The sequence below is a fragment of the Passer montanus genome, unplaced genomic scaffold (assembly GCF_014805655.1).
Source record: "Passer montanus isolate IOZ18808 unplaced genomic scaffold, ASM1480565v1 scaffold116, whole genome shotgun sequence".
Lineage (NCBI taxonomy): Eukaryota > Metazoa > Chordata > Aves > Passeriformes > Passeridae > Passer > Passer montanus.
The window spans coordinates 1,119,395-1,146,410 of record NW_024358278.1 but is presented as its reverse complement, the minus strand read 5'-3'; the positions used below and the strand labels follow the sequence as shown (position 1 = coordinate 1,146,410).

Here is a 27,016-nt window from a genome sequence, read left to right as displayed (position 1 = left end):
CGGGGAGCGGGATTACCGAGGAGTGAGAATGGGATTGCCAGCCAGAGGGAATGGGATTGCCAACCAGTGGGATTGGGGATTGCAATGCGGTTGGACCCGGGTTTGCATCCCTGGTGGGTCCGGGATTGCGAGAGAAATGGCGTTGGAATTGCAGCTCAAATGAATCTGGGATTGCAGCCCAAATGAACCTGGGATTGCAGGAGGAATGGGATTGGGATTGCAGCTCAAATGAACCTAGGATTGCAACTCGAACCTGGAATTGCAAGAGGAATGGGATTGGGATTGCAGCTCTGATGAACCTGGAATTTTAAAAGGAATGGGATTGGGATTGCAGCTCAAATAAATCTCAGATTGTAGGAGGAATGCGATAACCTGGGATTCAAGAGGAATGGGATTGGGATTGCAGTTTAAATGAACCTGGGATTGCAAAAGGAATGGGGTTGGGATTGCAGCCCAAATGAACCCAGGATTGCAGGAGGAATGGGATTAGGATTACATCCCAGATCAACCTGGGATTCAAGAGGAATGGGATTGGGATTGCAGCTCAAATGAACCTGGGATTGCAGCTCAAATGAACCTGGAATTGCAAGAGGAATGGGGTTGGGATTGCAGCCCAAATGAATTTGGGATTGTAAAAGGAATGGGATTGCAGCTCAAATGAACCTTGGATTGCAAGAGGAATGGGATTGGGATTGCAGCTCAAATTAATTTGGGATTGTAAAAGGAATGGGGTTGGGATTGCAGCTCAAATGAACCTGGGATTGCAATGTGGTTGGACCCAGGTCTGCACCCATGTTGGGCGCAGGATTGCAAGAGGAATGGGATTGGGATTGCAGCTCAAATTAATTTGGGATTGTAAAAGGAATGGGGTTGGGATTGCAGCTCAAATGAACCTTGGATTGCAAGAGGAATGGGATTGGGATTGCATCCCAGATGGATCTGGGGTTACAGCCCAAACGGGTCCAAAACTGCGAGCCAGGTGTATCCAGGATTCCAGCAGGAGTGGTTCTGAGGTTACAGCCCAAATGGATCTGGCATTGCCATGCAGATGGACCCAGGCTGGCTTTCCTGTTGGGTCCGAGATTGCAAGAGGAGTGGGGTTGGGATTGCAAAAGGGCTGGGATTGGGATTGCAGCACAGCTGGATTTGGGATTGCAGTGGGGCTGGACCCAGATGGACCCAGGCTGGCTTTCCTGTTGGGTCCGAGATTGCAAGAGGAGTGGGGTTGGGATTACAAAAGGATTGGGATTGGGATTGCAGTGGGGCTGGACCCAAGTCTGAATCCTTGGTGGGTCTGTGATTGCAGACCCATCCAACCCCAATGGTTCTGGAATTGCAAAGGAATGGGGTTGGGGTTGCAGCTGGATGGGTCTGGGGTTGGAACCCAGGATTCCAACACAGATGGGGCCCAGGATGGCAAATGAACGGGTCTGGGATCGCAACCCAGAGTGCTGCAGCCCAGCTGGGCCTGGATCTGCAGCCCAGGTGGGTTTGGGATTACAGCCCAAAAGCACCCGGGAGTGCAAGCGCAGGGTCTGGAACTGAAATCCAGATGGACCTAGATTAGCAACCCATTTTGTTCTGGGATTGGAGCCCAAATGGATCTGGAATTGCAACAGAAATTAGTCTGGAATTGGAGCCCAGATAAAACAGGGATTGCAACAGAAACATGTTTGCAATAGGATTCTAGCAGAGCCCAGGATTTTATCCCTAATGGATCCCAGATTGCAATGCAGTTATGCCCAGAATTGCAATTTAGATGGGTTTGGGATTGAAGCCCAAATGTGTCTGGGATTACCACCAAAATTAATCTGGGATTGGAGCTCAGAACAGCCCAGGTTTTCAATCCAGATGGCTCTGGAATTGCAATACAGATGGATCCAAGCTTGCAACAAAACTGGTTCTAGGATGGCAGCCTAAAGGAATCTGAGATTACAGCAGAAATGGGTCTGGAATTGGATCCCAGAAGAGCTCGGGACTGCAACCCAAGCAGATCTGGGATTGCAAACCAAATAAACGCAGCATTCCAACAGCTGGGATGGCCAGGGCACCGCAGCTGCAGGAGCAGGAGCTTGAGAGCAGCCTCGTTACCTGGTTGCAATTAGCATTCCCTCCTCCCTGACCCCTGGGTGCATGGGCAGCTGCTGCAGCTCCATTCCCTGCCCCGAGCCGTCCGTTCTCTGCCTCGCACCCTTCCCGGGCTGGGATGCTGTCACCCTCACTTCCAAGAGGAAATTTACTGGCTGCAGTGAGAGGGATGCAGCCCTGCTGCACGCCGTTGCTGTGGAAACGGGGTGAGCGGCTAATTAGATTTAATTAACGAAGCAGGAGGGGAGCGTTACAAACAGATCTGGGCAGGATGCATCACCCGGCCAGCAGGGATGTGGGTGCTGAGGTGGGGATGCCGTGGGGCTGCGGGGAAGGGGGCGTGCCTCAGTTTCCCTGCCTGCAAGGCCGGGGAGGGGGGTATTCACAGCTATGGAGCCCCTGAGGGCGCTCAGCATCACCCGTGCGCCCCCTCCCCAAAAAACCTCATGCCCCAACAAGACAGCATCGCCTCCCCCCGCCCCCCGCCCCAGCATCCTCGCTGGGCAGAGCCATTCCCGCAGCATCCCTCGGCGGGATCCGGCCCTGCCCGCATCCCTGCGTGTCGGCGTGGGCACGGCTCTGCCCCCCGCCCCTGCCTGCCCAGTTTCGGGGGCCGGGGGCCCTGGCGTGGCCACGGACGCAGGCGCAGCCCGCTGCCGCCCTGCGGGAGGGCTTCCCGAGCATCCCCCCGCTCCCGCATCCAGCGAGCCCCGCCGGTATAAATAGCGCCTGCCTTCCATTCCCCTCCCCGCCGCATCCCGGCGCAGCGCTCGGGCTGGGGCGGACACCTGGGCAGGGCGGCAGGGACGCAGCGGGAATTTCTGCGCGATTCCTTGGGCCGCGTGGGCCGCACCGACCCCCGGGACCCGCATGCTGCAGATGGTGAGGACTCTGGCGCAGTTCACCATCGCGCTGGAGGACATGCGAGACATCGGGGACGGCATCGACGCGGCCTTCGCCACCTCCGGGCTCGGCGGCTCGGCGGCCGAGGAGCTGCCGGACAAGGGCTGCGGCGGCCGCGGTGGCTCCGAGGTGACGGCCGGGGGGGTCCCGGGGCTGCGGCGGGGGATGCGGGGGGGATGCGGGGATGCGTCACCCCCGGACACGTGTGCGGCGCCCGGCACCTGCGGGCTCTGCGCCGCGATTGCCCTGGCAACCGAGCCTCCATCCTCATCCTCATCCTCGCCCCGGCGCCCCCGGGGCTCTGGGGATGGCGGGCAGGGGGGATGCTGCCGGCCGGAGGGGGCGATGGGGGGGCTGGAGCCAGCGCTGCCAGCGCCCCCCCGGTGCTGGTGTGCACGGCGGAGGCGTCGGCTGGTGGGAATGCCATGGTGGGAATGCCATGGTGGGAATACCATGGTGGGAATACCCGATTCCATGGCGGCAGGGGCTGATCCCGAGGGTGCTGAGCGTCCCGGGGGAGGCAGGGTGAGGCCGGGGTGAGGTGGGGGAGCAGATGAGGCTGAAGCATCTTCAGCCCCCCGGCGGAGAGGCTTTGCTGGGGTAAGGAATGCAGCGGGGCGCATCCCGCCTTTGCCCACGCAGGGCTTTGCCCTGCTGGGATGGTGCCTTTCCCCCAGCTCTGCTCATCCCACGGGGAATTTGCCCCTGCCGGGGTAATGCTGGTGCTGTAACCATGGAAAAGATTCCTTGCCAACAGCTGGGCCTCATCCTGCGTGTCCCCACTGCTGCAAATCCCCAGGTCCAGGAAAGAAAGGACCAGCAGGGTGAGGGTTGGGGAAACTGAGGCAGTCTGGGGCAGCAGATTCCCCTAAGCTGCATCCTCCACTGAGCGCCCGTCCATCCGTAATTACAGCTAATTAATCCAGCAGCGAGAGTGTTCATAAGCTCTCTAACCAAGTGGGGAGGTCTCAGCTGGTGTTCCCAATATCACCATGGTTTCCTGATTCCTGGAGAGCCTTGGACCCGTCACCAATATCTGGCTGCAGACAAGAGTTTCCTCCAGGCTTGATTCCATCAGCAGCCTGGTGGGGAGCAGGGAAACTGAGGCACAGCTCTGTCCTAGAGCAGGATCTGGCCAGGATCCCTCTCCATTGCTCCCTGGGGACCACGAGCACGGTGGTGGCCTCTCTCCTTGGTGAGGATGGTCAGACTTCTTGCTGTGGCTGCCGAGCAGCTTCACAGCTCATTGTGTCCCCACTGGGGAGGACATGGCAGGGGCTCATCCCACAGGACTGAGGATATTTGGGGTGTCACATCCAGGGTCTCTGGAGATTCTGCAAAACTTTTGGGGTGTCTGTGCACCCAGGGCATCTCTGCACCAGAAGCTTTTGGGATGTCTCTGCACTGGAGTCATCCTTCCCATGCAGAACCTTCGGGGTGTCTCTGCAGCCAGAATCTCTGGGGGGCACCCAAACACAAACCTTCCCTCCAAACGCAAACCTTCAGTGGTATCACTGCATCCAAAACCTTTGGGGCATCTCCCACGGAAATCTCTTGGGGTGTCTCTGCTCTCAGAGCCTTTCAGGGTGTGCACGCAGGGGGGGTCCCTGGGCCCCGCAGCCAGGAAGACCCCGGCCCATCTGCTTCCCAGGGCTTCCCACCTCCCCACGGATCTCCTCCCCAGGGTGCCCGGGTGCTGGGCGGGAGGCGAATTCCTGCGGGTCCGCTCGGAGCGGGGCCGCCGGAGAGCCAGAGGGCTCCGGCACCGACCCATGTAGGGCTGTGAGCTCCAGGGCGGGCTCCTGACGCGGCCGCGGAGGAAACCAGGCGCTCGGTGTCATGTACTTCCTAATCCTCCCGGATTCCTCCATCGGGGCGGAGAGGCAGCGCAGGGGAGCTGGACGCCAGCCGGGCTGCTCCGGTGTTCCGCCAGCCCCGGCACGCTGCTCCCCCGCCCCGGCTCTCCCCAAAACGCTGCTGTGTCTCTTCCCCCCGGGCAGGACATGAGGAAGCACGTCATCATGACCCTGCTGGACACGGAGCAGTCCTACGTGGAGTCCCTGCGCACCTTGATGCAGGTAAGGTGGCACGGACGGGGTGACACCCCAAAGCCTGCTCACCCCCAGTCCTGCCCGTGCCAGGGGCTGTGTGGCACCGCTTGGGGTGACACTGGGGATGCTGGGGACTGAGGGGAGCGCTGTGACAGCAGTGTCAAGAACGGGGTGTAGGAATTACCTCCGTGCCCGAAACGAGCCTGCGGCACTGCCAGCGTGCTGTCACCTGGCAGGTGGCGTGTCCCCCAGTCTCTTTGCCGTGCTTGCCTTCCAAAATCTCCTCCTCGTGTTGCACCCCACCTCCTGATGGCCCTGCCATGATGCCTGAAATCCCCCGTTCCCTCGTGCTCCCCTTCCCTGCTCGGATCGTCACCTGCAGACCTGAGCCAAAGGTTTTTCTCAGGCTTTTTTCGCTGAGCTGGTTCCAAACCCCCTGGAGCAGCCTGGCCCCAGGGTCCAGCCCACGTTTCAGATGTTAATGAAGGTGTTTCAGCAGGTTAATGATGGTCAACGCCCTGGAGACGTCACCTGGCCGAGGTGTGGCTTGTCCAGCCACATCCCTGCAGGGGGAAACACCACAAACTGCAGGAGCAGTGCCTGTGGGACCTCTGTGACAGTCCTCAAGGGCATGGGCCACTCCATCCCACACTGCCCTGGGTTCTTCCCATAAATGCCCCACAAGGATGCCCCAAGGTGGACACAGATGGGCTGCAGGAGGGAGGGACCCCCTGGCTGCTGCCCGTGCAGACCTTGGCTTAGAGGGGCGAGAGGACCCCAGCCCTGGGGCTGATTTTGGGGGGAATTTTACAGGGTTTGGGACTGGGAGGTGTCCCCACTGGTTTTCCCATGGAGAGAGTCTGTCCCATGGTCTGTGCATCCTCTAGAAAGACACGGGTGGGAGCCACAGGGTGTTAATGCCTGGGCTCTTGTCCATGGGACCTGTCCTGACACAGTGCCACCAGGGGGGACCTGGCTTTCTGGCAGGGATCATGGGGCTCCAGGTGTCCCCAGCTCCCTGTCTCAGCTGGGACAAGGTGCTCAGGTCCTTGACATGGCTTGGTGGCACTTAGCATGGGACAAGGACCATCTTGGAGCATCATCCTCCAGCCAAGGCAGATGGTGCATGGGCAAGCCCTGCCTGCTGTCCCTGTGTGCTGCAGCAAGGGCTGTCTCCTCCTCTTCCCAGTGTAGGAAGCACGGGATGCATGGCACAGTCCATCCCAGCTCCTGCTGGAGGTGCTGGACGCAGTAGGACAGGTGAAGGGAGTTAGGAGCCCCAGGACAGATTTGGTCCCTCTAATTTGGGTCTCCATGAGATATCTGGCATCAGCTTGAGGAACCTGATCCTTGGGGCATGACTCCTTTGCCTGCTTGGTTGGAGAGGTCTGAAGCCACTGGAGATGGGTCCTGTCCTCAGTGCTCAGCTCCATGGTCCTCCACACATCCTGAAAGCCACCAGCACCCTATACTGGTCAGACTGAGCGGGTGGCAAGGCTTGAGAAGACCTTCCACATGCTGCTGCATCCCCTGCAAATCCATCTCTGCCATTCCAGGGGTGCTCCTCCACTCTGTAGCTCTGCCCCATGGATGGAGGAGAGGGGTTTCATAGCAGAGCCACCACCCAGCCCTGCTGAGCACCTGCTGGCCCTGAGCATTGCTCATTGGCCCTTGTGTGGTGGCCGAGGGCATGACCCAGTGGGTGCATCCTGCTGGCCCAGCCCCCACCTGGTTCCAAACACCCTAAATCCCACCGGGAACACTCCGGCATTTGGATCCCGGGCTGGTGTTGCTGTGATTTCCAAGCTAGGTCGGGCAGATGGAGGTGGTAAAGGCTCATGACAGCAAAGCTGGCTCTGAAGGCCCTGGGACAGAGGATCCTGTGCCAGGCAGGCTCCTTGTGCAGATCTGTCCCCTCCCCACTCAGCTGTGGGGATTCACTGAGTGCATCCCAGGGACCCAGGAGGGCTGGGCTGCAAAACCTGCCTGGTCCTGGGGGCTGGTCCCACAGCCCAGGGAGGAGCCCCCTGCTGCAGGCTGCCATCCATGCCCGTGTTTACATGGGCTGAGAGATCCAGACTGGCTGGGCAGGGAGGGGAAACCCCCACGGGTCCCGGTGCCTCTGCTTGCCCGCAGGGTTACATGAAGCCGCTGAAGCAGCCGGAGAACTCCCTGCTCTGCGACCCTTCGCTGGTGGACGAGATCTTCGACCAGATCCCCGAGCTGCTGGAGCACCACGAGCAGTTCCTGGAGCAGATCCACGACTGCGTGCAGAACTGGCACGAGAAGCAGAAAGTGGGCGACCTCCTGGTGCAGTCGGTAGGTGCTGGCGGGGCGATTCCCCCCGGGAATGCGGGTGTGCCCGCTGCTGGGCACGGCCCCAGAGCAGAGGTTTCGGAGCAGGAGGCAGGGGAGTGATGAAAGGATGGGCCAAGCAGGCCTGGGATGGAGAGCAGGAGACGATCTCCAGGCCTGCTGTCTGCTTAGCATAAGGGTGGGAGCTGCTGCTCCCGGCTGGCTCTGCAGCTCTGCGTTTCTGCCTCGGGAGCACAAACGTCAGGGCTGAAAAATCGAGGTGGGCGGACAGCGGGTGAGCCCTCCCTGCGCCAGCCCAGAGCCAGAGTTAACCCTTGGGGCAGCTGCTCCCAGGCTCTCCCAGAATGCCCGTGATCCCTAGCCCTGTTTTCCTGCCCCCAGTTCTCCAAGGATGTGCTGGTGAACATCTACTCTGCCTACATTGATAACTTCCTCAACGCCAAGGACGCCGTCAGGATCGCCAAGGAAGCCCGGCCGGCTTTCATGAAGTTCCTGGAGGTGGGTCCTGGTTCCTGTCTCTGTAGATCCTGGCCACGATCTAGAGCCAGATGGGAGTTAATGGGAGCAAATTTATTGCCAGACTGGAAATTTCCCCTCACCTTCTTGGTTTTGGTGCAAAGAGGGTCAGTTGGGATGGAGCGGAATCACTCCGGGTGGTGTGGAAATTTGGACCCCAAACCAAAATGGGCAATCCTGGTTTAATGGATCCTTGCTGTGTCCCACCAAGGGTCCCATCCTTGTCCCTCCTGGGTGTTTTGCAGCAAAGCATGCGGGAGAACAAGGAGAAGCAGGCCCTGTCCGACCTGATGATCAAGCCTGTGCAGAGGATCCCGCGATACGAGCTGCTGGTGAAGGTGGGTGACACCGGGGTGGCAGTGTCACACCAGCAGCGGGGAGGCCACGGCTTCTCCTCGCCTCCACAAAGCTTTCAGGGCTCTCAGGTCTCTCCTGACCCCTTGTCACAAAGCTGGTGTCCCCAGGCGTGCACATGGCTCTGCCCTCCTGCAGATGGTCACTCTGAGGACGGTCACCTTGCTGCCCCAGCCCACCATGGTCCCCTTACCCTCAGCCTTCCCGCTGGACATTTCCACCCTTTCCTCGGGGCTGGTTTCCATCCCCAGCAGCCGGGACAGCATGGGAGGGGCTCGGGCAATGGCAGGCGCTGCCAGGGGTGACAGCCCCCTCTGTCCCCGTGGCAGGACCTGCTGAAGCACACCCCAGAGGACCACCCCGACCACCCCTTCCTCATCGACGCCCAGCGCAACATCAAGCAGGTGGCCGAGAGGATCAACAAGGGCATGAAGAGCGCGGAGGAGGTGGAGAGGAACGCCCGGATCGTGCAGGAGATTGAGTCCCACATCGAAGGGATGGAGGACGTATGTGTGGGGGGCCTTGGATGGGGTCACTCTTTCCCTCTCCACAAAACGTCCTCATTTCTGCTCTTTCTGGGTCACCTGTTTGCTCCTCCAGGTCCAGCTTTCCCCATTTTCATTTGGTCTTGGTGGGGGTTTGGGAAGGGACTGGGGTTTCAACTCTAAGCTGGGGGATGCAGGGGCAGGGATGAAGGCCACAAAGCTCCCCACAGTGGCTTCCCAACCACAGGTCTCCTTGTCCCCACAGCTCCAGGCTCCGCTCCGCAGGTTCCTGCGCCAGGAGATGGTCGTGGAAGTGGTAAGAGTGGGGTCTGTGGGGAAATGGGACCCCTCGGGGTGGGCAGTGGGGGGCTGTGAGTGCAGGTCATGGGCTGCCTGTGTGCCCATGGGAGGCGACGGATGGATGGATGGATGGATGGATGGATGGATGGATGGATGGAACGAACGGAAGGATGAAAGGGGAAGGCAGCACATGGGGAAACTGAGGCAGGGCCCTCTCCCAGCACTGGCCCTGAGGAGGGATGGTCACTAACCCGCTGGTGTCTCCCGCTGCTCCACAGAAGGCGGTGGGTGGGAAGAAGGACCGCTCCTTCTTCCTCTTCACGGACCTGCTGGTGTGCACCACGCTGAAGCGCAAGTCGGGCTCGCTCCGCCGCAGCTCCATGAGCCTGTGAGTACCCCCAGGCCTGAGGACACCCCCTGGCTGTCCCTGCCAGCTGGCCTGGCTTCAGGGGGCTGTGGCTGTGGGTGCAGCTCGGCCATGCCCCCCAACCTCCCAGGTACACAGCGGCCAGCGTGATCGACACCGCCAGCAAGTACAAACTGCTCTGGAAGCTGCCCCTGGAGGATGTGGAAATTGTCAAAGGTCTGTCACTGCTTGCTGGAGTGTCCCATCTCTCCCCAAAACCCATGGGTGGTAGAGCCAGGGAGGGAGGGGTTAACTCTGCGCGTGTGTCCCCACACAGGTGCCTCGCAAGCCACCAACAGGGAGAGCATCCAGAAAAGCATCAGCCGCCTGGATGAAGACCTCAACACGCTGGGGCAAGTCAGCAAGCTGTCAGAGACCCTCAGCTTCCCCCACCAGGTATGGGGATGGCGGCCCTGCAGCTGTGCCCTGGTTGGATACGTTCCCGGTGGGAACACAGAGGATGTCCTCAGCCAGAAGGGACAACCTGTGGCAGGACTGGTGGCCATAAGCGCCCTAAAGCCACAAAAGAGGTTGGGGCAGCCTCTGAAGGATGCCAGGGGATGGACAGGATGTGGAAATTGTCAAAGGTCTTTCACTGCTTCCTGGAGTGTCCCATCTCTCCCCAAAACCCATGGGTGGTAGAGCCAGGGAGGGAGGGGTTAACTCTGCGCGTGTGTCCCCACACAGGTGCCTCGCAAGCCACCAACAGGGAGAGCATCCAGAAAAGCATCAGCCGCCTGGATGAAGACCTCAACACGCTGGGGCAAGTCAGCAAGCTGTCAGAGACCCTCAGCTTCCCCCACCAGGTATGGGGATGGCGGCCCTGCAGCTGTGCCCTGGTTGGATACGTTCCTGGTGGGAACACACAGGATGTCCTCAGCCAGAGGGGACAACCTGTGGCAGGACTGGTGGCACCCTAAAGCCTCTTTTGGAGGATGCCAGGGGATGGACAAGGGGCTATCAAGCACGTGGCTTGTGGTGGCCCGTCCCTGAGAGCTGTTGTCCCCGTCCCAAGGGCCTGGATGACGTGATCAAGGACCTGATGGCCGCCATCCACCGGGAGCTGTCGGAGAAGCAATCCCTGTCCTTCAGCATGGCCTTCCCCCCCAACAAGGTGGAGCTCAGCACCACCAAAGCTGACGGCACCGAGTCCTTCATCTTCGAGTTCCCCAACCCCGACGCCCGGCTCGGCTTTGAGCAAGCCTTCGAGGATGCCAAGAAAAAGCTGGGTAACAGCAGGGAGAGGGCAGCTGGACGAGGTGGTGGGCTTGGCATCCCCCCACGCTGCTTTGGTAGACCCCTTTCCTCCATCACGTCTTGATCTCCCAGTCTGTTTTTCCCAGCTTCCAGCAAAAACTGCCTGGACCCGGAGTTCCTCAAAGCCATCCCCATCATGAAGACGCGGAGTGGGATGCAGGTACTGAAAGTCTGGGCTCAGGCATCCCGCGGGTCCTCCCCACCCCAGTGCTCTTGCTACCAGACGCCGACAGCTCCTGAGTAACCCAATCTTCCTCTCCCTTGCAGTTCTCCTGCGCTTCTCCCAGCCACGGCAGCCCCGAGAGCTCGCACGAGGTTTGGGTTTGCAACAGCGATGGCTACGTGGGGCAGGTCTGCCTGCTGAGCATCCGCAAGGAGCCCACGGTGGAGGCCTGCATCGCCGTCTGCTCCGCCAGGATCCTCTGCATCGCCTCCGTGCCCGGCCTCAAGCGCGCCTACAGGTAGGACATGCCCCAGCCCTGCGGCGCCAGGGGCGCGGGGCGCTGCCGCAGGAGCGGGGCGATGCTGGAGCTGCTTCTCTCCTCTCCCTCCCTCCCTCCCGGCAGCGGCAGGGAGCGCGCGGAGCCGCTGGGCAGCCCCGCTGCCGAGCTGGGCCCCGCGCCGCCGGAGGACGCGGCGCCGCAGCCGTGCCTGCACATCTCCATCTCGGGCTCGTCGCTGGAGCTCTCGGAGCCCGTGGACGGCGGCAACAGGGAGCTGGTGCCCTTCGACAGCGACGACACGGATGACGAGTCCTCGCCCAGTCCCTCCGGGACTCTGCAGAGCCAAGCCAGCCACTCCACCATCTCCTCCAGCTTCGGCAGTGAGTCCTCCCCAGCCCCTGCTTGGGAGAAATACGCTTTTTAGCCCCAAAATTATGGGCAGTTCCATTGTTTTGGCTTCTCTGCCTTGTATTCCTTGGGGGAATCTGCAGGTGGAGGCTTTTGTGCCTGGGAGAAGAGATGTTGGCCCAACAGTGTGGTTCTGTGGACTTTGGGTGAAGCCTCATGGATTTTGGGGCTCAGCATCCCTGTGCCACCCCCTGGGCTTGACATCACCCGTGGTCTTTTCCCCATGACTTTGGAGCGTGTTGGATGGCCGTGGTCTGATGCACTCCTTCCTCCTCCTCTTCCTCCTCCTCAGATGAAGAGATCCCGAGCTGCAAGGAGGCAGCAGTGGAGACGACGAGCTCGGAGGAGGAGCAGGAGCCTGGTTTCATGCCCATCACTGGCACCTACGGGCAGAGCCGGCACGGCGAGAGCCCCACGGACGGGCGCGCCCTGCGCCGCTCCAGCCGCGGCTCCTTCACCCGCGGCAGCCTCGAGGACCTCCTCAGCCTCGACCCCGAGGCCCACCAGAGCTCCATGTGGCTGGGCACCGAGGATGGCTGGTGGGTCCCCGGGGTGGGAATTCCCACGTGGAATTCGCGCCGGTCCTGGGGGAGCCTCGAGCTTTGCTCTCCTCCTGCAGCATCCACGTGTACCAGTCCTCGGACAACATCCGGAACAGGAAGAACAGCATGAAGATGCAGCACGCTGCCGCCGTCATGTGCATCCTGTAAGTGGGGAAGGGGGATTTTCAGCTCTGGGAGGGCCGGAGCAGGGGATTTTGGGCTTCTGCAGCTGGATGTCAAAGGTGGTTTGTGCCCGCAGGTACCTGGATAACCAGGTGTTTGTGTCATTGGCCAACGGGGAGCTCGTTGTGTACCAGCGGGAAGCAGGTGAGCTTGGATTTGGGATGTCAGAAACTCAGCCCCAAGGTGGTGGCTGTTGGAGGGTGGCTCGGGGTGGCATCCCTGGAGGGATGCTGGAAACACCACACTCAGAGGCAGGTGGAGATGGGCATTCTTCTCCTGGTCCCTGCCTGCCGCTGGAACCCCATGGTGGCATCAGTTCATGTCCTCTCTGAGGGGTGGCCTGGAGGAAGTGGTAACACTTTACCCACCCCACTCTCCCCGCCCTCTCAGGCCGCTTCTGGGACCCCCAGAACTCCAAGTCCCTGTCCCTGGGCTCACCGGGGAGCCCCATCACCAAGATGGTGGCGGTGGCGGGGAAGCTGTGGTGCGGCTGCCAGAACCGCGTCATCGTCCTCAACACCGCCACGCTGGCACAGGAGGTACGGGGGGGCCAGAGGGCACCCTGGGAGGTGTCACGGGCACCGATGGCATCGCAGGTGGCATCACCGGTGGCACGTGTCCCCTCAGCACACGCTGCAGGTGGGGCAGGACGGCGGGCGCAGCGTCACCTGCATGGTGAGCGCGGGCGGCGGCGTGTGGGTGGCACTGCAGGGCAGCGCCCAGGTGAGGCTGTACCACGCCGCCACCTACGAGCAGCTGGCAGAGGCTGACATCACCCCCCCGGTGCACAAGATGCTCGCCGGTAAGTGACACCCGTGGCGCGTCTCTGGCGGGTGACACCGCCAGCTCCAGCGGGTGCTGGCGCCCCTGGAAAGCGCCCTGGAGCAGCCGGTGATGGGAGATTCAGGGTGCTGGGTTTGGGGAGGGAGATGCGAGGCCTTGTGGGATTATCCAGGCAGCTGGGTGATCCCATGTGGAAATGGGGCAGCCCCTGGGGAAGTGGATAATTCCGTGTTGAAAAACGTGGGTAATCCCATAATCCATAGAACTGTGGAATTCAGGGTGGTTGCAGTTGGAAGGGACCTTACAGATCATCTAATTCCAACCCCCTGCCATGGCAGGGACCCCTTCCACTGTCCCAGGGCTGTTCCAAGCCCCAGTGTCCAGCCTGGCCTTGGGCACTGCCAGGGATCCAGGGGCAGCCACAGCTTCTCTGGGCACCCTGTGCCAGGGCCTGCTCACCCTCACAGGAAGGAATTCCTTCCCGACATCCTCTCTCAGTGGGAAGCCATTCCCCCTTGTCCTGCCAACCCAGTGTGATGCCACCACCCGGGGGGGGGGGGGGTTGTGAGCTCCCTTCCCCGTGCCCCATGTTCCCTGGGGATGGCTCCCTGTGGGTGGGGGTTCCCAGCCCCGTGCGGGGCAGGACAAGGCACCGACGGCAGGAATGCCCGGCAGGCTCGGATGCCATCATCCGGCAGCACAAGGCCGCCTGCCTGCGGATCACGGCCCTGCTGGCCTGCAAGGAGCTGCTGTGGATCGGGACCAGCGCCGGCGTGGTGCTCACCCTGGCCGTGTCCCCCAAGGCAGCCCCCACGCTGGTGGGGCTGTCCCAGGGACACACCGGCCACGTGCGCTTCCTGACGGCCATCGAGCTGCCCGACGGCCTGGACGTCCTCTTCCCGCTGCCCAGGGACACGGGTAGGCGGGGGGGCTGCCACGTCCCGGTCCTGGCACTTCCTGGGGGCAGTGCGCAGTGTTTGTGGGGCTGGGAATGCCGCGCTGGATGAGCAGGAAATGTCGGAGTCCCCGCTGCATTCCTGCCTTGTTAAAATCCAGGGTGAAAAACTGGCAGTGGAGGGTGAGAAAACTGGATGCCAAACCGCCCTCTACCAACACGGGCAATCCCAAATTTCCCAGGGAGACCCGAATTCCCACGGTGTCACCCAGCCCAGCTCCGAGGCAGGGAGAAGGAGCAGATGGGATGGGAGCTGGCAGGAGCCCATTTGGGTTACAGGGGCCATTTGGGCAATGAGGGCCTGTTGGGATGAGAGGAGCTTTTTGGGGCCGGGATGTGGTGCCGGCAAGGCGGTGGAGGGTGGATGCTGATGGAGGGTGGGTGCTGATGGAGGGTGGATGTTGATGGAGGGTGGATGCTGATGGAAGGTGGATGCTGATGGAGGCTGGATGCTGATGGAGGGTGGATGCTGATGGAGGGTGGGTGCTGATGGAGGGTTGAGGGTGGATGCTGATGGAGGCTGGATGCTGATGGAGGGTGGATGCTGAGGTGCTGCTGCTGGGGACCAGCGGAGCCGGTGACAGCATCCGGGGGGTTCTGCGCCTGGCAGGGGCCGAGAAGCCGAGCGAGGCGGAGAAACGAGACCCGTCCCGGCCCCGTGCCCCCGCGCTGGCCCTGTCCAAGCCCAAGATGCTGGTGATCAGCGGCGGGGACGGCTACGAGGATTTCCGGCTGACCAGCAGCAGCGAGACCGTGGGCCGGGACGACAGCACCAACCACCTCCTGCTGTGGAGAGCGTGACCAGCCACGGCCCCCCCGGGCCGGCCCGGCATGGAACGGGGGGTGCTGGCCCCCCTGTGCGCAGAGGGGGGGTCCCGGCCCCCTGCCCACCGCCCCCCGCCCCAGCACCTCTCATCTCCAGCCCGGCTGCTCTCTGTGTGCTCGGGGTCGGGGGGATGAGCCCCGCTCCCCCCGGCCGCCGCTGGACTCGGGGGGGACACACAGCGCTTCGGGGGGATGGGGCGGGGGTTCGCTTGGGAAGGCGCTGCGGAGGAGGAAGAGGAGGAGGAGGAGGAGGAGGGTACCGAGCATCCCCGGGGATGCCCGCCCGCCAGGATCCTGCCTTGCTCTCCGGTTCTGTGTGTGCCTGCGCTTCGCGGGAGCAGCCCGGGGCCGAGCCGCCCGCCGTGTCCCCCCCGGGCCGGGCCGGGCCGCCCGCCAACCCGCTCGCTCCATCGCCAGCACCCCGACAGCTCTGTCCGTTCGTCCGTTGGTTTTAAATATATATATATATTATATATATATAAACATCCTTATTTATTTGGGGGCCTGGGGAGGGGGCAGGGGCGTCCTCACCGCGCTGCCGGGCCCTCCTCTCCGGGGGTGAGGGGTTAAAACTTCCCGGGCAGCGCCCCGAGGGACAGCCTGACCCCGCCGGGGGAGGGGAGGAGGGAAGGACATTTGGGCGTCCCCCCTCCTCCTCTGTGATTCCCGGTGGGGTTGTGCAGCCTGGGAAGTGGGATGAAGGCGCTGCTGCCGTTTGGAGCATCTCTGGATGAGAGGAATCATCTTCTGCCGCCAGGGCTGTCCCCCACCCTTCCAATGCGGTGACCCCAAAAACGAGACTGTGCCGGACCAGCCCTCCCCCATGTGCCCCTTTTCTCCCCCGTTTTCCTGCTTTCACCCCAGGATCCAGGCGAGATCAGTGCTCCCAGGCTGGGACACCCTGCTGTCCCCGCGGGAGACGTGACAGCCGTGGTGGCAGGGATGAATCAGGGTGTCCCCAGTCCCGCACAGCCGGGTGAGTGACGGGAATGCTGCCATCCCACATGGAGCCATCCGTCTGTCCGTCAGCGGGGTGAGTGGGTGTGCGCTATATTTGGGGCGACGAGGATATTTTGGGAAAGGGGCGGGGGGGGATTTCGGTCACTCGGGGGCTCTTTGTTATTAAAGGTCACCCGTGCCAGAATGATCCCGGCGTGCTCTCGTCCTTCACCTCGGTGCGGGGCGGCAGGGACAGGCTGAGGAGGGGCACGGCTCCCACCATTCCCACTGGGAATGTCACCCGCCGCTGCCGCTGGTGATGGAGACCCCGGTGGGAGGAAGAAGCCGTTTCCACCACTGGGGTGCAGTTATTCTGCCCTGCATAACCCCGAGGGGGATGTCAGGATATGAGGGATATCCTGATATTTTCCCCAGGACGTCCTGGGAAAACCGAGGGCCATAGAAGGAACGGCACCCGGGTGTCCCCAGAGTGGGAAAGCTGTCCCCAAGGGAACAGGACAAGGCATGGCTGCAGGAAAGCGGGGTGCAGCACTTACAGATCCCCCCTGCGAGCGCACACGGGGAAGAAAGAAAACAAAAAAACCCTTTTTCTTGTTAATTTGAATTCCTGCCGGGCAGGTGAATCCCACCGCGCTCCGGTTGTTCCCGTTTTCCCGGCGGCCGGGATAAATCCCATCCCAAATCCCGGGCCGGGATCGGCCATTCCCGCAGTCCCCAGCAGGTGGCGCTGCCTCGGTGAACGGAGGGGGCGTGGCCTACCGCGTGACGTCACATAGAGGGGCGGGGCCGGCGGAGCCGCGCGCCCGCGGGTTCATTCATAAGGAGGAGGCGGGAGCGACGGGGCCGCCCCGGGGGGAGCCCGGGGGCTCCGCGGCGGGGACAGGTAGGGGACACCCCCCGGGGACAGGGACACCCCCTCTGCCCGGGGGGCTCGGGCCGCTCGCCCACGCGGCGCTCCGGGGTTGGGGTTTCTGCAGTTTTGGGGTTTCTGCAGTTTTGGGGTTTCTGCAGTTTTGGGATGTGCGAGGACGGGGGGGGGGTCCGGTGCTTTTTGGGGTGCTCGACCCCCGCTGTGCTGGTTTTGTCCCTAAAGCCCTCCCGCCGGGAGTGGGGTGCGCCCCGCGGGGCCGGGAGGCTGCGGCTGCTGCGGCGCCGAAGTAGGTTAAAAAAAGGGCTGGGGAGGAGAAAAAGTAGGTTAAGGAACGCTCAGCTGCGGCTGCCGGCGAAAAGAGGTGGCAGCCGTGCCGGGTCTCTCTTTATTTTATTTTTTTGTCCGCCCCCCTTTTTTATTTTTTGCCGGAGCTGGAAAATCCCAGGGCCGGGGATGCTGCGGGATGCTGCGGGATGCTGCGGGACGGGGCTCTGGCGGGGCTCTGCGCCTCCCGGCGCTTCCCCGGGGATGGTTTGACTGTAACGCTGGAATTCCGTGGCGGCTCGGTCGTTCCCGCAGCCCCCCTGGGAGCCGGGATTGCGGTAGCGCCGAGTTTCGCTCCATCTGCCGGACAATCCCTCCTTGTCCGAGGCTGTCTCCAGCAGCTGCTCCCGAAGTTTTCCCCAACAGTTGCTCCTTTTTCCCTCCGTTTGTCTGCGGCTGGAACCCGGCTCCCCCAGGGGAGGGGAAGCCGGGGCTGGAATCCCGGCGGGCAGTTTTGGGTTACAGACTCTGGAATGAACGGCTCATGTGATCCGGAGGGATTTGGGGAGGTTTCCAAAACCTCGCCTCTTCTGGCTCGCTGGCATTGATGCACCGGTCAGGTGGGGCTCGGGCCTTGGAGTGCCCCCAAAAGCAGCCGGGTCTGGCGTTTATGGAGTTATTTTTGGCTCCCTCTGCCTCTTGGAAGGGCAGATCCTGTGGGTTTGAGGAGTGTGTCAGGGCAGCTGGGCTTCCCAGCCTCACCAGCTGGGGACTGTGTACCCTGTCCCCGCTTGGGATGGCCCCAAGCTGCCCCCAAAAGCGGGTGCTGAGTCCTGGGCAAAGCTCCAAAGCCGGCACCCCCTGCTCCCTGCGCCTCCCGTGTTCATCTGAGGGATGCCCCCAATCCCGGGATTGAGCTTGGCCTCAAATCAGCTTTACCCCTGCTCCTGGCGGTGTTTAGATCCAGTCATCCCGATCTGGAGTGCTCGTGGTCCCTCAGCCACGGAGGGACCCCCCTGTCCCCCCCTGAGGCCATTTCTTCCCCAGCAGAGCAGGTCCCCAGACGTCTCAGTGTGTCCCCAAAGTGCACAGCCCCAGGGAGTTAAAGTGCTCCACGCCAGGTTTAAACTCGAGTTTTATTGGATTGTAGGATGGAGAGCTTGCACAGGGCACCACCATCCCTTTGTGCTCCAGGGGTACATCCCAAATCCCTGGGGATTCAGGAGCTGGGCTGGCATCCCGTGGGAGTGATCCTGTACTGGGAGGGAGCTGGAATACAGAGGATGCTCTTTTTGGGGTCTGCTCTTTTTGGGGTCTGCTCATTTTGGGTGTCCCAACCCACATCCTCTAAACCCCCGGCTCAGCCCCGCTCACCCCCAGGACCCCTCACCTGTAATTAGCTGCATCTCGGCGTGGTGCTGGCCGCTAATTAGGAGAAACTCGTCAGGCACAGGCTGTAATGAAGCTCTGCCAGGGCTCTCACAGGACCGTGACGACCGGGGGGGGAATTTCCATGCGGGTGGCAGGATTTCCATGCGGGCGGCAGGATTTCCATGCGGAGGCTGGATCCGGGTTTGGGTTATTATTTATTTTTTCCTTCCTTCCTTCCCCTGTGCTGTCAGCATAGATTTTAATTTTAACAACCAATTGCTGAGCCCGAAGAGGGGGGGATGAGCCTCTGAGAAATACCTCTTGTTTTGTTCAAGTTCTTATTTAAATATTTTTAAATATTTTTTTGTGACTTCATTTCCTTGTGACAGGATTTCCTCCGGAGCAGGAAAAAACCTTTCTTTAACTTTGTTTAGCATCATCTGCTCCTTGCATGAATGGTGTGACTCCACTGCTGAGGTCGGTCCCTCTCCAGTTTGGGATGGAGCTGGGATCTCCAAGGGAAGGGGTGAAGCTGGGCATTCCAGAAGATCTCTGAAATAACTTTCTGGGGGATAGTTGAGGACTGCTGCTGTAGGGATATTTAGGCAGCATCCCAGTTGGGAGAAAAAGGGCCCCCAAATTACTTCCCCAGTGGGACTTCCCCTGGATGATGACGCCGGTGCTCTCCCTTGGGCAGGTCCCCCTGGGTGATGAAGAGGAGTGGGATGCACTGGTGGCTTGTCGCCGTCTTGGGGGTGAGTATGGCCTCGTCTGGCCCCATCCCATCCCCTCCCATCCCTCTGCTTCTCCAATGCTCCATCACCACACAGGACACGGGGATGGGTTTGCATCCACCCCGGTGCATCCACTGAGCTCACATCCCTCACCCCGCTGCAGAAGGCCATCCGCTGGCTGTGGGGCGAGCGACACGGTGGCCTTTGTCACCGTGCCACCGGCTCTGAGCGCTCCGGTGTCCCGCAGGTGCTGAGCGGACCTGCCCGGAGCGCCGGGAGCTGCAGCGCCGCGGAGCCGGGCGCAGCGGGATGCCCGCCCGGAGCCGAGCCCAGCCGGGTAAGCCGAGCCCAGGGCGCTGAGCCGGGCCCGGCGGGCTGAGCCGAGCCCGGCCGCGGGACCCGGCTCACCGCCTTTCCCGCCCCGCAGGATCCAGCGGGGCCGTGCCGAGCCTGTCCCCCCGGCACCTTCTCGCGGGGGGACGCGCCCTGCGCCGCTCACACGCCGTGCCGGGCCGGGAGCGGGCTGCTGGTGGCGGCGGGGACGGCGGCCAGCGACAGCCGCTGCGGAGCCTGCCTGCCGGGGTGAGCCCAGCCCCTGTCCGAGGCTGGCCCGTCCTCCCCGCAGGCCGGCGGCGAGCCCGCAGCCCCGAGATGCCGGGCCGGGCTCCGGGAGCCAACGGGACACGCGTGACCCTGCTGGGTGAGCAGGAGGAGGAGGCGGCAGCGGCGCAGGCAGCCGTGCTGACCATCGTGCCGGTCTTCTGTGCCATGGGGCTGCTGGGCATCCTGGTCTGCAACCTGCTGAAGAAGAGGGGTTATCACTGCACCGCCAGCAAGGAGCCCCAGCCCGGTGGCACCGGTGAGCCCCGGTGATCCCACATCCCTCTCATCCTGCCCAGCCCATTCCTGTGGTTGCTGGTTCCCCTTGTCCCACGGCATCCTGGGTGCCTCATCCCCCATCACCGAGCTTTCCCCAACCTTTGCTTCCAGGTGCCAGCTCCATCTACCAGCTGGAGGATGCCAACGAGGACACCATCGGGGTGCTGGTGCGGCTGATCACCGAGAAGAAAGGTCAGGGGGTCCCTGGGAAGGGGGAGGAGGAGGGGGCGACCTGGGCCAGGGCCCCGTGACCCCCCAGCTCCTGGGTGCCGCACACAGAAAACGCAGCGGCGCTGGAGGAGCTGCTGAAGGAGCACCAGAGGCAGCAGCTGCTGCCACCGAGCTGTGCCCCCCTCAATAAGTAAGAGTGTCCCCTGAGGACCCCCTGCTGGTGCTGGGACCACCCCCACGCTGATGCCGTTTGCCCCCTCCCCAGGCTGCACCTCCTGCCTCAGTTTCCCCCGGCCTGCCAGCACCAGCAGCACCCGCACACGGTGCAGGGGCCGGCCCCGTGCGCCCGCTGCGACCAGAAGTGGCCCCAGCTGCTGCCATCCCTCGGTGCCACCAAAGTCCCCAAAGCCGCGGCTCCTCCCAGCGAGGTGACCATCCTCTCCATCGGCAGGTAGGCAGGGACAGCCCCCGCTGGGTGTCCCCTCTGCGGGGCTGGGGACAGGCTGACGTGGTGCTCCCCAACAGGTTTCGGGTGTCCCGGATCCCGGAGCTGCGGGGCGAGGCAGGGGGGGAGCCCCTCCGTGGTCCCCTCCCCGCCGGCAGCGGGATGTGACCCGGCATGGAGCAGCACCAAGGGCCCCTCGAGGTGAGGGGGTGCTGGGGAGCCCTGGGCTCCTGCCGGGACAAAGGGGCTCTGGAGGCTGGCAAGGGGAGCATTAACACCCCAGGGATGTGGTGTGGGGACAGTGGGGCAGGAGGGAGGGGTGTCCCCTCTGCACGGCCTGGCATGGCCTGGCACGGCCGGGGCTGCTCCGTGACTCACGGGCAGCTGCAGGGCTCACGTGCCCTCGCTCACGTCCCCGCGTCCCCTCCTCCAGCTGCGCTGCTGCTGTGACCATCCAGCTCTGGGCCCCTCCAGATGGAGGGGCTGGAGCGTGTCCAGGGCAGGGAAGGGAGCTGGGAAGGGAATGGAGCACCAGGAGAGGCTGAGGAGCTCAGCCTGGAGAAAAGGAGGCTCAGGGGGGACCTTGTGGCTCTGCTCCCAGGGAACAGGGACAGGACAAGGGGGAACAGCCTCAACAAACTGTGCCGGGGGAGGTTGGGGTTGGGTAGTGACAGCCGTGGGTGACACCGAGTGGCTCCTGCCACCCTGGGTGGTGCCAAGGGGCCAGTCCAGGCTCACCCGTGGTCCATCCCTTGTCCTCCACAGCAGGCACCTGGCCTGGGGGCTGCCTCGGGGGTCAGTGACAGCCACAGGGACCCCGTGGAGGGGGTGAGGACAGCGGGCATTGTGTGAGAGCCAGTCCAGCTCAGGGCTGCCAAGTGCTGGAGGTGGCAGCGCAGCTTCCTGCCACCAAGGTGTGCAAGAGCAGCACAGCAAACCCAGCGTCTCGCTCGGCTGGTGAGAGGATCCTCTGTCCCCGAGGCCTGAGGGTGGCCACGGCGTGGTGGCCTCATAGATTGGAACTCCAGGAGCTGCGATGCCAGCGGTGGTGGCCACGGGAATCGTCATCTCTGGGAACCGTGATGCCACAGCACAGCTCCACTGGGAGCACAGAGGGCACTGGATGCCATTTCATGGTCACCCTCTGGCTCTGTTGAACTCTGCAGGACCATCAGGAACTCCTGATTTCCCTCCATCACCTGGTGCCAGCGCTCAGGATAATGGATCACTGGATCACAGAATGATTCCCCCTTCCCAACAGCCCAGCTGGGGCACGGATTGCTCTGGGCAAAGCTGGTCTCCTGCATCCATCCATCCATCCATCCATCCTCTCTCCAAAGTCTCAGCTCACCGTGCAGATGACACATTTCACTTCCCATAGGAATTGCTTCTATGGGATCACGCTGGCTTGGCCGTGTTGGGATCACTGGGATAACCCACCCAAGGTTGGGTTGGAGACCATCAGCCCCAACCACCAACCCAAAAAAGGGTTTGTGGCCGGTCCCATTCACCTCCCCACGACATCACCGTGCCAAAAAACCAACCACCAAACCCTCTGGGGCTCTTTTATTTATTTATTTAATTTTTTTTTGGAAACATTTTAATAGTTATCGAATGTTCTACATCTTACAGTAAATATCGTACAGTTACAAACTCTTGGCTGAAATCTGTCAGGGAGATCACGACCTGATCTTCAGAACCAAAACCAGAACAGAAAACAAACGGGAAAACAACCCCAAATTTACACTTCAGATGGACAAACTGAGGCTGTGGGGCTCTCCAGGGCATCAGTCCAAGGCCATGTTCCCTACACACCTGTGAGATGTAGACTTGGAAGACGTGGTTACTCTTGGGTTTAAATTTTTTGTTGTTGTTGTTCTTTCAGGGAATTTTTTTTTGGTATTTATTTTTGTTTAAGAGGTCCAATAATACTTAAAAACGAGCTGGTCTGGTGGTCAAAATCAATTTAAAATTAATTACACAGAAAGAGGGGTGGGAGCCTGGTGTGGGTCGAGGCCGTGTTGTGGGAATGGGAGGGTTTGGGTGTGATCCTGCACCTTGCCATGCTTCCCTACAAACCCCTCCCCTGATCCTGAACCCCTCTTCCCCCTGGAAAATTCCAGCTCCATCTCTTGCAGGAGGATGCAGGGAGGCTGCAGGTGGCCATGTTGCATCAAGATTATTCCCTACAAGCAGCACAACCGAGCGCTTCCAAATGGGAATCGCTCCTGTCAAACCACAGATTTTGCTGTTCCTGCCCTGCAAACATTCCCACAAGTTCTTTTACCTGATTGCCAGAGAATCTCCAAGTGCCGTGGTGCAACATGCCACAGAAATGCCTTTTCCAAGGATTTCCTCCCTCCCAAGCTCCATCACAGGCTTTATTTTCCTTTTTTTTTCCCCTAAGGGAATGCTAACACACAGCAGAGAAAATATTTGGAGGCTGATCCTGGCTCAGGAGCAAAGCAAAGGGAAGATGGGCAGAGGGTCACCACAGCTGGAGGGCCTGAAAGTATTGGCAATTAGGGAAAAAAAACCCAAACCAAAAACACCTGGATTTATGGGTATCCAGCAGCTCTTATTGCTATTGTTGGCTGGTTGGATTTTACCAAAAATAAAGCCTCAAATGTTATTTTTTTCCATCCTGCTCAAAAAACCAGGATCCCATTTCATGCCCTCCAGCTGGGAACCACATCATCCCCACATTCCCAGAGGGGATGGCAAAGAGTCAGGGGGGTCTCTCTGGGAAGGACCAGATTCAGTGGGATGCTGGTGGCTGGAGGAAAACCTGATGCTCTGAACACCCCTCATTAAAACAAACCCCTTAAATAACATTTCCTGGGAATTGCATCCCAAAACTGCAACAATGCTGAACGGAGTGATTTATTATTCATAAAATGCAGTAGCAAATCCTTGCCTGGAGGGTTCAGCCACTTGGAGGCATGATGGCCTCAGGCTCCAAGGGGCTGCTGGGCTGTGGGGGTCACCACCACCACTGAAATCCCATTTCCCCCCCACATCTCACCTCGCAGCTTGTGTTTTGAAGTAAAGGTAAGGTCTGGGATGGGTTAATGGTTCAGAGTTATTTTTCCTTCCTCTTTAGCTGGAATTTTAATCTCAGACACTTCAGTGGCTGCTAAGGATGCTTTCACCCCTCACTGCTGCCCGGTGTGATTCTTCACTGTGGAAAACCCTTTTCCTTAACCAACATCAGCAAAGCTTTGCTGGAATGAAATATTTGAGCAAAGGAATTAAAACCCAACTGCCCCGTGTCAGGGCTCATCAGTGGGAACACTGGGTGACCCACCACGCTCCACTCCTGGGGCTTTCTCCCCCACCTTTAAAGTTTCTTTTCCTTCCAGGAGAAAGCCCAACATCTCCTTTCCACACACGGGCCAGAATTTTAGGAGTGGTTCCTAAGGTGGTGCAGGGTGCCTGGGGCAGTGGTGGGATGGTGTCTGCTGGGACAGGGACCCCAAATCTCGCTGGACCCCCCAAACCAGAGTGCCTTTACATTGGGAGGCCTGACTCAATGCTGACAGACAGCTCCTGGTGTGTAACACAAAGTCAGCATGTGAGGGGGAAAAAGGGATCTCAGAAGTCTTCAGTTCTTAGGATCTGGGGATTTTTTGGCCCAGGATTAACTGCAATGTGCTACAAACAGTGCAAGGATGATGTGTTGGTGTTATTTCCCAAGGTCCTGCTGCTCTTTACTAATCCTTGGCTTTGCCAAGCCAAATGGGGAACCCGCTGCCTATTTGCTCTTTTTTTTCCTTCTCCTTTCCCTCAATACCAGCCCAAAGTGCAGCCCAAGGGTGCCCCTTCCCCACCCCACAGCAGTCTCCCCCCACTTTGTTCCTCTTGAGGCTGAGGAGGGCAACCAGAGCTTTGCTCTAGCTTTCCTGCAAAACCAGCAGAATCAACCAAATGACCCCCAAACAGAAGTGCCAACACCCAACCTGACAAACCTCCTGGGACCAGCCAGTGGGAGGGAAAGTCCTCCTGGGATCCCTAGGCTTGTTACTCCCCACCTGGCCCATGCTCCAGGGAAGGAGCTCCAGGAGCACAGGCCAAGCTGGGAGACTCCGCCGAGAGCACGGAACACTTTTGGCACACTTGAGGCAAAAATCAAAACCCAACCAAGCTTTTGTCTTAAAAAAAAAAACAAAAACAAAAAAAAGTCCCAAAAACCTTGTTTCTATGCTGGGTTTGGTGACAAGGATTTAAAAACAAACTGGCCACAAGCATTGTCTGCAAATCCAAACCGCCTCTGCTGCCCTCAAGACAACTTATTGCTCTACTTGGACACCCCGAGGGGGGATGTCACCAGCTTCCTGTCCCTGGGTAAGCCAAAACCCCCCAAATGCCCCTGATGCCCACAGCCTCGGCGTGCCCAGCGTCCCCCATCCTGCTCCATGTCAGCTGTGGATCACCTTCCCTGCTGTCACCTCTTCTCAGGTGCCTTCCCGTGAAGGAGGCGACGTGTTTATTGCTATTGCTTCCTCCTCTGCCACCTCCCCAAGCAGAGCAGCCAGACATCATCCCCCTCCCCAGCCTTCCTCCACGGTGCTGGTATTTGTGCTTGGATGAACATTTCTCCTGGAAGTTTTGGAGCTGTAACCCAAGGAATGGGAGGGGGACACCTCAGCTGCCAGGGAGGCAGTGCAGTTTGGTCTCAGCCCTGCCAGCACCATGGGTGCCAGCTGAAGCCACCCACCTTGCCTTCACCCTGCCTTGAAGACTCATCTCCATCAACCAGACGCCCTCTTTTCCCACACCACCATACTCTGGAGAAGCTCTTCAGACCAAACCCTGAACCTGGAGGAGCTCCTCAGTCCAAACCCTAAACCTGGAGGAGCTCCTCAGACTAAACCCTAAACCTGGAGGAGCTCCTCAGACCAAACTCTAAACCTGGAGGAGCTCCTCAGTCCAAACCCTAAACCTGGAGGAGCTCCTCAGACCAAACCCTAAATCTGGAGGAGCTCTTCAGACCAAACCTAAACCTGAGAGAAGCTCTCCAGATCAACCCTTGGACCTGGAGAAGCTCTCCAGCCCAACCTTTGGACATGTCCTTGCTTCCCTCAGCAGCTGCCCAGCACATCTCTGCCTGCAAACAGCAGCCACACAGGGAAGGAGCCTCCTTCTCCCTCACACTGCCCCAGGACGTGGCTGAGGGGGAGCATCCCGCTTTCCCAAGGGGTTCCAGATGCTCCCAGGGCATGCATCCTCCTGCTGCTCCCTTCCCATCACCCATGATCCATGTGCCCAGTTGGAAAAAGCAGACCAAAGACCCGCTGGTGACCAGTCCTCGTGCTTCCTAAGACAAGTGTGTTACGTCGCTAATTATATTTATATTCTCTTACTCCTACAAAAAGAAGGGATGAGTTCAGAATTCCACTGCAGATAATGCATTTATAATCTATCACGACAGCTATCTGGAAGACACCAATTTTCCTGTAATATGTTATGAAAGATTGAATAATTTATATTCTTCAACTAAAAATACCCAAACCAAATCGGAATAAGCCTGCCTACCAGCGCTGTGCTTTTCACATAGTACCCTGAACATCAACCACTCTTACTAGCCAAAAAAAATCTAGGCTCTTGTCAACAACAACGACAACAGAAAAATAACAAAAAGAACCCAAACGAACAAGAAGTGGGGGGATCTCTGCACCACTCAGCTGGGCAATGCTGGAAAAGTGAAGATTCTGAGCTTTCAAATGATAGGACCGAAGAGAGAACTTGACTATTGCTCAGTGTCAGTATGTGTGTTACACAATTCATGTGGGAGGGGGAGGAAGGGGGGAAAAAAAGAGGCAGAAGATTAGAAAAAGCAGCTTTTACAAAAACCACTAAAGAATGCATAAAGTGACCCTTGCACTTTTTTTTTTTTTCTTTTGTTCTTGCAAACAGACGAGGCGCTGCAGCCCAGCGGCCGCAGCGCCGATGTAAGACTTGTGTAGTTGCATACAATGTTTGACTCCGGATCTGCAAGAGAGCAAATACATTAAAAGCAGGGAGTTAGAAGGATGTTCTCTTCCCCTCTGCACCCCTGCACCACGCGGAGCTGATCCATATGGAATTTAACAGTCCCCGTGGGCAATTTGTCAGGCAAGGGAGCTGGGAAAGCAGCAGCTCCCCGGCGGTATCCAACGCAGAGGATTACAAATATGCAGATGAGCTGCTCCCTGCTAATTGCACACCAATTTGGGAGGGGCAGGATTAGCCCGGCGTAATTTGTGTGGCACAGAGAGATTTTAGATAACCGTGGGGCTGGATGGGATCTCCCTGGGCAGCATCGTGTTCCCATCAGCTGCCTGTCCTGGTAATTGGGCATGATGGGCCAAGGGCTGCAGGAACAGGCTGGGACTTCTGGGATCCCAGGCATGACAGGAACACACAGGCAGCCGCACGCAACCCAGCGCTAATGAACAGCGTGATCTCCCAGCAGGGGAAAGGAAATATTCCCCTGACAGAAAGATGGGCAGGGACTTTGTCAGGGA

The 27,016-nt window shown here is 59.9% G+C and overlaps 3 protein-coding genes across 8 annotated transcripts in view; 2 read left to right on the top strand and 1 right to left on the bottom strand.

Annotated features, from left to right (window-relative positions):
* The window catches only part of ARHGEF17 (Rho guanine nucleotide exchange factor 17), a 30,550-nt gene extending 15,262 nt beyond the window's left edge, over positions 1–15,288 (top strand). Inside the window, 19 exon segments of the mRNA XM_039697091.1 lie at positions 4,992–5,069; positions 7,179–7,361; positions 7,740–7,856; positions 8,120–8,212; positions 8,558–8,734; positions 8,979–9,029; positions 9,292–9,401; positions 9,511–9,596; positions 9,697–9,815; positions 10,435–10,648; positions 10,763–10,836; positions 10,944–11,499; positions 11,820–12,066; positions 12,147–12,233; positions 12,329–12,396; positions 12,643–12,791; positions 12,880–13,054; positions 13,711–13,953; positions 14,601–15,288. Coding sequence (XP_039553025.1) covers positions 4,992–5,069; positions 7,179–7,361; positions 7,740–7,856; positions 8,120–8,212; positions 8,558–8,734; positions 8,979–9,029; positions 9,292–9,401; positions 9,511–9,596; positions 9,697–9,815; positions 10,435–10,648; positions 10,763–10,836; positions 10,944–11,499; positions 11,820–12,066; positions 12,147–12,233; positions 12,329–12,396; positions 12,643–12,791; positions 12,880–13,054; positions 13,711–13,953; positions 14,601–14,791 — 3,018 coding nt within the window. The 3' untranslated portion in view covers positions 14,792–15,288.
* Positions 15,289–17,621: 2,333 nt separating this feature from the next.
* On the top strand, positions 17,622–23,146 carry RELT (RELT TNF receptor). Of its 3 annotated transcripts, none has more exons than XM_039697076.1 (9): positions 17,622–18,488; positions 18,979–19,036; positions 19,263–19,352; positions 19,641–19,874; positions 20,006–20,086; positions 20,174–20,255; positions 20,331–20,516; positions 20,591–20,711; positions 21,276–23,146. In XM_039697076.1, exons 1-8 carry the CDS (start codon positions 18,444–18,446, stop codon positions 20,676–20,678), a joined length of 864 nt encoding a protein of 287 aa, XP_039553010.1. In that variant the 5' UTR covers positions 17,622–18,443; the 3' UTR covers positions 20,679–20,711; positions 21,276–23,146. The 3 variants fall into 3 exon arrangements, with proteins under 3 accessions (XP_039553010.1, XP_039553008.1, XP_039553009.1); XM_039697074.1 differs by having other exon boundaries at positions 19,443–19,874; XM_039697075.1 differs by lacking the exon at positions 17,622–18,488 and having other exon boundaries at positions 18,534–19,036; positions 19,443–19,874.
* Positions 22,071–27,016, bottom strand: part of FAM168A (family with sequence similarity 168 member A) — a 125,446-nt gene continuing 120,500 nt past the window's right edge. For 3 of the 4 annotated variants that reach the window (XM_039697078.1, XM_039697079.1, XM_039697080.1), the window contains one exon: positions 26,406–26,501. Coding sequence is in view for 1 of the 4 variants with exons in the window: in XM_039697077.1 (XP_039553011.1) it covers positions 26,366–26,501 (136 nt within the window). In the remaining 3 variants the exon portion in view is untranslated. Of the gene's footprint in view, positions 26,502–27,016 lie in introns of all 4 variants that reach the window. The other variant, XM_039697077.1, reaches the window with a different exon arrangement.

Excerpts from the sequence above, each read along its gene's own strand:
- RELT (XM_039697074.1), top strand. The coding sequence starts at position 18,444 with ATGCGGGCGGCAGGATTTCCATGCGGAGGCTGGATCCGGGTTTGG. Across the intron at positions 18,489-18,978 it reads GAGGCTGGATCCGGGTTTGG|GTCCCCCTGGGTGATGAAGA; the intron begins GTTATTATTTAT and ends TCCCTTGGGCAG. Across the intron at positions 20,517-20,590 it reads ACCATCCTCTCCATCGGCAG|GTTTCGGGTGTCCCGGATCC; the intron begins GTAGGCAGGGAC and ends GCTCCCCAACAG.